General features: G+C 42.1%; 1 protein-coding gene across 1 annotated transcript in view; it reads right to left on the reverse strand.

Moving 5' to 3' along the window:
- Positions 1-8,889, reverse strand: part of CFAP100 (cilia and flagella associated protein 100) — an 11,606-nt gene extending 2,717 nt beyond the window's left edge. Inside the window, exons 1-14 of the mRNA XM_072420527.1 lie at positions 8,774-8,889; positions 8,073-8,188; positions 7,528-7,617; positions 7,347-7,447; positions 6,964-7,147; positions 6,548-6,615; positions 6,154-6,317; positions 5,622-5,702; positions 3,588-3,784; positions 2,686-2,791; positions 2,510-2,579; positions 1,530-1,681; positions 781-916; positions 225-427 (exon numbers count right to left, since the gene is read on the reverse strand). Coding sequence (XP_072276628.1) covers positions 225-427; positions 781-916; positions 1,530-1,681; positions 2,510-2,579; positions 2,686-2,791; positions 3,588-3,784; positions 5,622-5,702; positions 6,154-6,317; positions 6,548-6,615; positions 6,964-7,147; positions 7,347-7,447; positions 7,528-7,617; positions 8,073-8,133 — 1,613 coding nt within the window. The 5' untranslated portion in view covers positions 8,134-8,188; positions 8,774-8,889. The remainder of the gene's footprint in view (positions 1-224; positions 428-780; positions 917-1,529; positions 1,682-2,509; positions 2,580-2,685; positions 2,792-3,587; positions 3,785-5,621; positions 5,703-6,153; positions 6,318-6,547; positions 6,616-6,963; positions 7,148-7,346; positions 7,448-7,527; positions 7,618-8,072; positions 8,189-8,773) is intronic.
- Between the last annotated feature and the right edge of the window lie 619 nt (positions 8,890-9,508).

Raw genomic sequence — 9,508 nt, forward strand, 5'->3', positions numbered from 1 at the left:
TCTTATATCTTCACCTAGACCTTTTCTGGGTTTGGGATCTTTGGCCATTTTGATGGATATTTTGGCAAGGCATGACTCCCATGCAAGGGCACGGGGCACAGAAGTATGCCAGGAATGTTAATACATTATCTTATGCTATGAACAGTTCACCTGTTTGCCTTTATTATTTTTGGTTTGTCTTCATTTTCCCAAGCGCTAATATTTAATAAAAACCCTGCCCAAACCTGAGTCTTCTCTCCTTTTCTTTGGCCTTCTCTGCAATCTCTATTCTCTCCTTAGGGATGACCTCAATGTTGTCCAGCAGTTCTTCCAGCTGGTGTTCGATCACCATTAACATCTGTAGAGCATTGAGATTTGCACGGTTCTCCCCGATGCAAGATCTGTATACTTCCTCCACCTTGGAGCTCAGGGAGGTCAGCATCTTGTCCTGCAAACCAAAGTTAGGGATAGCTAGCAACGGCGTCACCACAAATGTCAAGATCAGCATCTTTTTATTAATACTTGAAAAGTAACTTGGAAAATGATCCCTTTGCATGCAATTAATATACATAAGGATTTCTTCAAACTGCTTTGCAGGTTTATACATAATTCTGGTTGGAGGAATGTAATGTGTGTGTTAAATGTCATCTGCCATAATGGCCTTGACCTGCCCTGGTGTAATATAAAAGAGAGCATCACCTGTATGCTTTAAGCCATATAGTTTATTCAAAGGTTTACCTATGGTAGAAAAAAGGCTGCTCTTGATGCTCCAGCTTTATAATGTAAACATGCCAATCTCACCTGATCCTCGGATTTGTACTGTCCGAAGGCAAACACGCGTGACTTGAGCTCGAGGTCTGCTGCCCTCTCCTGTTCCTGTGCAATGGAAGCCTTCAGATGAACAATCTGTTCTTTTAGCTGTTGTGTCTCATTTTCCCTGGTGAAAAAATACACACATGCTACAGCCAAAAACAACTTGGGGAGATGCTACTAGGCAAAGTAATAGAAAATGTACAATGTGTATCATTTGCAATTGAGATATTACTGGTTTACTGGGTTTACCACATAATAAAGCTATAAGTGCATACAAAGCATGTTGACTTTTAATCTTGCTTAAAGAGTACCACGAAACAAAAACATATCTGCCCTTGTTTATGCAAAAGTAAGATGGTTTAGGCCTAATTTAGTTCACAAAATATCTTCTAAATCCATCAACTCCTTAGAGTTCATCATTGACCAGCACTTTAGGCCCTAATGAATAAGGCTATTCTGTTATCTTTTACAATGAAGTAAAATCATTTTGGCATCCAAAAGCATTGATAGCACTATAACTAATACATACTATAACTAATATATCTCTTACACCTTCTGGATTCTGCTTATTATGTTTGGGAATCACCTACCCAGGACCTACATGATGGGCCTTTTGAATGGAAGCAGTTGTTTGTTACATTTAATGTTTTAGAAAATTGAATGCCACCCATGTATGGGTCAGATGTACTTTACTTTAACATCTAAATACCAACTTTCAATTACTTATTCAGTCTTACATTTTCTGCTGGGTGGTAGTGATTGTATGTTTGATTTCCTCCAAAGCTTCCTCCGTCTCTTGTGAGTTCTGGATCAAAGAGAGATTCTGTTCCTCCAGCTCGGAGAAGATGTCCAGGAGTTGCTGGGGGTCAGTGAAGTACAGCTCGGGTTCCTAGGCAGATATCAAAGTGTTTGAGTCACATCGTAGTGATACAACATATTGACCAAGCCTCAAAATTAGTTATTTGGGCCTTTTTTTATAGCCACTGTACTAAAAACACATTAAACACAAACTTGGTGTATTACAAAAGTTGTGGACATCTGACCACCACTCTTGGGTTTGTTGGGTATTGCATTCCAAAGCAAATAGCATATAGTGACCGTATTCGTCTCCACAGTTTAGGAAAGGCTTCTAGATTCATGGGAATTGGTGTTTGTTAAGCTAAAATAGCATTTTTGAGATTGGGTGCTGGTTTGGAGGAGAAGGCCTGGCTCACGCTCGGTGTTCTAATTCATCTTAAAGGTAGCATGGTGCATACTGAATACCAATATTCATTTTAAAGGTATAGCTCAGGTAAGGGCTCTGTGCAGAAGACCCAAGATACTCAACTGGTCAAACTAAGTCTTTATGAAGCTGACCAGTATTCTCCCCAGATTTTTGGGTGGGTAGAAGCTGTAGTCAAGTGGTGGCCCCCTGTATTTTGAACAATGTGCTGGTCTTGTGCCCAGTCTTGCGGAAACAATAAAATGCCTCCTCCAAATAGTTACCACAACGATTTGAAGCTCATACTTGTCTAAATGTCTTTGTTTTCTGTATTATTAACAGCACTTTTCAGTTGAAGTGTCTAAACACAATAATATGGAAAGATGTTTGTATATTTTAGATATAATGTAGCAATAATGGAAGGACCAACCATTTGTGTGCACAGTAGTGGGTAGTGAAACTCTTAAAAGGTTTACTAGTTTAAATTGCAACCTGGTAAACAGTAAAAGTACGCACCTCATCACTGTCAGAGGATACCAAGCTTTCCGATGTGCTTTTATCTTCTGCCTGGTAGGTTGCACTACTCCTAAAAAGAGAAATTATTGGACATTAGCCACAGATGGAGCAACTGATCTGAAATCTTTAAGTTTACAGCAACCCTTCAGAGGATGAACAATCTATATGACACTTACAGTTTCTTGGATCCTGCTGTTTTCATGCTCTGCCTAGATGACTGCCGGGGATCGCGGGTAGAATCGCGGCTTTGGGTGATCTGACTTGAAGATCGGCTCTCTGTTTCTGAAAGACCAACATAGCACTCATGAGGTTTTACTTTAGAATAAAGCTTACATCTGAAATACATTGAATCCCTCCCTGTAATGTAATCCTCCTTCACAACTTGCACCTCCCCCCAATGTTTACTACTTTCTACTACCAGAACCCCTTCTAACTGCTCTGCTTCCCTACCTGTACCACCCATCCATTACCAATATCCCAATTCACTACCAGTGCCCTACTTTACTGCTTATGTCTTCCACTACATGTACCCCTTCTACTACCACAACCCATTCCAATGAATCTGTGCTCTTCCCACCCTACCTGTACCATCCATTACCAGTATCCAAAATCCCTACCTGTGCTCTGCTACCTGTGTCCCTCACTACATGTACCCCTTCTACTACCACAACCTATCCCAACCTGTCTGTGCTCTACCTACCCAACCTGTAAGACCCCATCCATTACCAGTATCCCAATTCCATACCAGTGCTTCATTTTGATACTTATGCCTCCCACTACAAGTACTCTTTCGACCAGAATCCTTCCCAGCCTTTTTGTTCCCTCCCTAATCTCTGTTCCTCTACTTCCCGATCTGTGCCCTGTTTCTCTACCCATGCCTCCCTCCATGTTGTATTGTGTGTTGTACTTTTGGGTCTATTGAAGAATGTTATCTAGTGCTGCCTTCTATTATGGTATTCTGCTCCTACTCCGGGAGTTGGCGGTACTGAAAGGTTCGGCGCAGTGAGCATGATTTGTTAAAGTTTATTCTTTCTTGATGGGTTCTGAACAACCGATTGGCCCATTGTGATGTACTTACTCTTCCCTGGCATGGGAGAGGTAGAGACTTTGGTCTCAGAGTCCAGTTTTTCTTTCTCTCTGGAGGTGGGAGGGAGCGATTTCTTCGTATCCTTCTTCTTCAGCACTTCCTCCTTCCACTCCTTGGGAGACAGACGGAAAAGAAATTCTTTGTACATCAGGTACTCTTTTAGGATCTCCTCACATTTTGAAATGTCACTGGATTAGGAGAACAAATAAAGAACAGATTTGATTCCTTTGTAGTGGTGGCCAAACACTTAGCTGCAACCTTTTTTAATAGATTAGACCAGTGGTGCCCAACCTTTTTTCATATGGGGGCCACTGTTGAAATTGAGATAAAACTTGCGGGCCACAATGCAAACAAACAATAAAGATATGTTATTTAAGATATATATACTAGAATAGTTTTAATTTAAAATAAAATAAATTGAAATGTTTTTAGTTACTGTAACGTACATGCACCAAATAAAGGATATGACAAATACAGAATTTTTGCATTCACCATTTGATGCTCATTTTATTTATATGACATTTTATTAGTGAAAAATACAAAATTAAACAAAATTAAATCATACAGTGCTGGCTGGTCATATATTGGTCCCCACTCACCATTCCTCTACCACAGAGCAGAAACTACATCATACCATGTGTCCTTTAGGGGGCCGCTAAACTTTGTACCCCAAAATCTCTGCAATGGATACTTCCAGAAGAAATAGAATTTATGTGACAGATGGCCAAGGGGTACATGTTCTCACTACTACATCTTCAGGTACCTACATCTCCTGGTTTCTGAGCAATTAAGATTCACAGAAAGTAAGTGGCCGGTCATGTGTGACAGGGTAGCACATGATGGTATAGTTTTGATAGGTATAGTATGATAGGTAAAGTTTTTTCATAGTTTCTGATGCCGTAGTGATGCAATTTTAGGGGAAGTTAGCCACAGAAGTGGTCTTAGCCTGGCAGCACCATCTCATAGAGGAACATTAAAGATCAGTGCGCCCCATCCCCTGCAAGATAACGCGCAGAGAGAGGAGAGATTGAGTGAGTAGAGGGCCGGATCTGGAAGCTCTGTGGGCCATATGTGGCCCATGGGCCATATGTTGGGCACCCTTGAAATAGACTCAACTAAGGTTTCTGGTTCTTGAGAAGGTTGCTAGGGGTTTGGCTTATTGACCTCCCATGTGATGGTGGCCAGTTTGTGTCAGATGCCACTTGGCAGAGCTAGTAGCACCCTACACTACAAAGTCCAAAGCATTATATGGACATGCGGCTCTTGCTTAGTCACCAGCCACCATTTGCTGCTATCCAGCTCTGAAGCCATCTAATTTAGCCTTTCTCACTCCTTTTATCCTTGAGGAACCCTGGAAATATTGTTTTGTCATGGGGAACCCCTACCAAAACCATAGTAGGTCTATGGATAGAGGGTACCATACTTTTTTGGTCAGTAGAGAGAATTACCTTTTTAGCTACCTTTTAGGGGAACATTCTCTCCACTGACCACCAATGTACAGTGCAATCTTTCCATGGACCTTCTATGGTTTTAGTAGGGGTTCCCCAAAACTTGAAACATTTTTAAGGTTCCTCAGAGTAAAAATGGTGAGAAAGGATGAATTAGATGGATTCAGAGCTAGAGAGCAGCAGATAATGGACTGGTAATTAAGAGACAGATGTCTATATACTGCTTTGTAAGTTGTTCTGTAGGGTGGCAAGTTGAAGTTCTACAAGGATTTCACTAGGTGTGCTCCCTGTCAGCCACCAGCCAATAAGATTGCTCCATGCCATGTACCCTAGGGCAGATTTTTTTCAATGTGGCTTAATAATACAACAGGATGCACTTGTATTGGCTGGTGGTTGAAATAAGAATGATATCAAGTGGAGAATGGCATTAACCCAGATAAATATTTGCTCCTGGTTATGCTCCTGTAAGCCCCCTTCCCACCTCAGGTACCTTCGTTGTACCTGTAGTTTGGCCAGTAGGTCATGTGGTCCACCTCCAAAACCAAGAGCACCATTGTGAAAAAAATAGGGCACTTACCTCTTGATATTCATCATCTGGGCCGTGTGACTCTTGATTAGTGCAACCTGCTCCATCTTAAGTTTGGTTTCCTTGTCGGCTCTGAGAAAAAGAAAAAATAAGTGAAAACCAATGAGCTACCCGATACCCTTATAGTGGGTAAAGGTCAGCCCACCAACCTCAAAAGATAGATTTTTGGTAAAGGGATACCATGGCAGAATTCCTTTGGCTACAAGGCTTTGGTTCTTAATGACCCCCTTCATGTTTAGTAAAATGGCAATTGTCTAGGAATATGGCTCCACTATGGATATGGCCACCCAGGATAGGCATGGCTCTAGGACCACCTAGGATGGGCAAGGCCCTAGGACAATCTAAGATGGCCATGGCTCTAGGACAGGCACAACTTTGGGACCACCTAGGATAGGCAATACTCTAGGATCACCTAGGATGGGCATGGCTCCAAGACCATGGCCTTTACCCTTTAATGATCATCTCTATGTGTTGTGACCCCCACCATCACCAGGTTTTACCACTATTGGATATTTGGACTCACTGTTTTAAGGCCTCTACCGAGTTCCTGTCATTTTGTTTCAGAAACTCATCAAACCGCACGGCATCCTCCTCCAGGAACTGCTCTGCCTTTTCTAGCTTCATCTCTTCGGCAGCAGCCATGGCCTCCAACTTCTGGATCTCATCCCGTTTCACGGCCAATGAGTACTACCAATGATGGGTGACATGTTAGATAACTTGTTGCTGCAACTGTTTTAAAAGTTTTAGTTGCATTGGATTAAGGCCATAGAGAAAAAATGGCTGACTGGCCAAGATGGTTGGAGTTGGTAAACCCAATTTCCTAAAGCAGCCAATCAGGTTCCAGCTTTCAACTTCTTGTTGCAGTTTAAAAGCCAATAGTTAATAAACCAATGAGAAAGTCGGAAAAGTTGTGTTACCTGCAGGAGGAACATCTCCTTCTTCTTATTGATGAATTCATGAACACTTTCCCTTGGGACGTGCGTGTCTAGGAGAAGAAGACTGAATTAGACTTAAAGGGGTCTATGTATGAATCTTTTCACACATTATTCACTCAAGTAACTGTCTGCTTTACAACGGGACTCTCTAGGGGATTCCACATATCTGAGTTTCTTATAGCTGAAATTTTTGGTATTGCATTGCCTGGTGCCTATCCTAGTGTGACAACGTTGCTCTTCCATATACATATAGATACATATAGATATACTTTGGGTGAGCGCTGTAAGCCTGCGAAAGGAAGTGTGTCACTTTTGATCCAGTCCTATATAATGATTGTCACCATAGACTTTCTGTGCCTGATATTGAATTGTATTGGTCACTTTCCACCAGTTCTCACCTCTGGTCACTGCCAGCTTCCAGGCTGTGGTGTCCAGCATGGCCATAGCCTTCTCCCCGCTCTCGGCGGCTTCCCCCATCTCCTCCTCTTCTATCTCTTTACGCAGCCTGGCCAACTTTGCATTCATCTTGGTGGTGTATGTGCCCTTTTGGTGGACTTTCAGATTTTTGTTAATTTCTTTTTCCTGTATAAGAACAGACATATGAACAATGTCAATTTTAAAAAGCTACACCCTCTTCTTTCTCCTTTCTTCCTGTTGTCCCTCTGGGATGAATCTCCCTAGTGGGGACACAGGAAACACAAAATCCAGATGGTTTAACCCTATCCTTGCTCTATCTACACCAATAAAAATACTTTCTAGTATCGGTGTATTCACTACACACCCTTTGCTTCTTCTCCTTCTCCTGGTCTCGGATGAGGAAGAAGTCGGCATCTGGGGAGATCTTGAAGGGGTTCGGCTCATTCTTCTTCTTTTTGGCCTGAGCTGGAGAAGGAAAGAAAATGATCCTGAAAATAAGGCAGTGAAACAAATACTCCACCCACCAGAGCTGCACCTCGGATTACCTGAGACGATGGACTTTGTGTCGGTGTCGGACTTAGCAGAGCTCACAATGGACCTCTGAGCAGAGCGGTGAGAAGTGGTACGAACACCCCCTGGTGGAGAACCAACATACATAAGCCAATCATATCTGCCTCTGTGCAGAGGAGCTAACAATCTAATATCCCCCCACAGTGTTACACTATTGTATTACATTTATATACCATGGCGGATTACAAAAAAGCACTGGGCCAGTCCCACGAGTCTGTACCACCCAACCCCGCCAATCACACACAACTATTATACATTTCTATAGCTCTGACATATACCGCAGGCTTGTACAGAGAACGCTGAGCCAGACCTATCAGTCTCTGTACAGAGGAGCTGACACTCTAATACCGCCCAACCCTAGCAGTCATATACAATTGTTATACTTTTCTTTAGGGAACACAGTGCCAGTCCCATTATTCTCTGGTGGAGGAGCTGACACTCTAATGTCACCTCCACAGTTACACAGCCACAGGAGGAACCAGGGAAGGTGACATAAAAAACAAATTACAAGAACACTTACTGGATCCGGACGCTGTGCTCTCTCGTGATACAACAGATCGCTCCAGGGTGAGAGATGACATTGTGGGGGTTCTGGTGGGAGGAAATCCTCAGGAATTCAATGCGGTGACCCTGTCACTGGAAAATCACATGACAACATAAACTGCACGCAATGATCAAATACTGATTGATATGTAACAAAGCGCTGATGTACAGAAAGCATTCACCCATAACATGATATCGCATTACTCTACAAAATCAGTCATGTGACTTTTTGCTTTGGAGCGCTGACAAACCGCACTGTGCAAAGAAGCTCAGGTGTCACCAATCCCTGAAATACGGATCATTCAATCCCCATCAGGGGGGGGAGAAGAAAAAGTGGAGCTGTATTCAACAATAATAATGCATATTTCTATAGAACCAACATATATTTTGTTCCAGCACAGTGTCTGGGTAATGAGAAACTTTGTCTTTCAGCAATGGAATCTGTATACAAAACCCAGCTAGGTCACTGTCCACTTGGAGTATGTTCTGTCCCTTGATCCTCCAGACAGGGCGAACATTGCAAGCTCCTTCACAGGCATATATAGATATATATACACACACACAATGCAATGACTGCACCTCCTTCCCCCCTCTCCATGTAACCCTAATAAAATGATCACATGAAATCCCCATCAGAAAAATCCTTTAAATCCCCATAAATCCCCCCCCCCCACTTACCTTTAGCCGGTGACATCCCCCTGGGTATAAATGATGGACAAACCTCCAGAAAAGGGCACACAATGCTGACCACGTGGTGTGATTCTATATTGTTTACATCTCCATGGAGACCTGAGTTCTCTCTCCATGGTTACATTCTATCAACTCTCCCTCCCACTTTCCTAATATGGTCATTATTGTAGTTTTATATATTGGCCAGCAGAGGGAGCAGTGCCTACACAAATATAACAGAACTTGGGGGTCACCTTCCATGCACAAACTGCATTTTTTTATTGGTCTGTTATTCTGTTCTGTTCATTTACAGCCATTATATGTTCTTTTATCATGCATGTTAATATGAAAATGCTTCAACACGTATGCGCTTCCAGGCTGTGCAGCTTTTACAGTAAGAGTCCAAAGCTCTTGAAACTTAAAAAGTCTTTGCTTTTGTTTGCAAACAATTGATCATATGTACACTTTATTTAAAAAAAACATTTTTAATTGCATTTGTTTGTGCAACCTATTTGGCAGGATGTTAAGTGGGACATGTATATCCATTATGGGGCTTGATGCAAAAGGTGGTGGAGGGTGGGTTATTAGTTAAAGCTAAACACCAGACAAAAAACAAAAAGATGAAAATAAATGTATCTATTAAATTAAAAAAAAATACAAAATCAGCTTTTGCTGCAATGTTCCGCTTCAATGGCGAGATTTCCCATGCAGTACTTTTTGCTACCACTAGATGTCCTCATTCTG

The sequence above is a fragment of the Pyxicephalus adspersus genome, chromosome 8 (assembly GCF_032062135.1).
Source record: "Pyxicephalus adspersus chromosome 8, UCB_Pads_2.0, whole genome shotgun sequence".
Taxonomy (NCBI): Eukaryota; Metazoa; Chordata; class Amphibia; order Anura; family Pyxicephalidae; genus Pyxicephalus; species Pyxicephalus adspersus.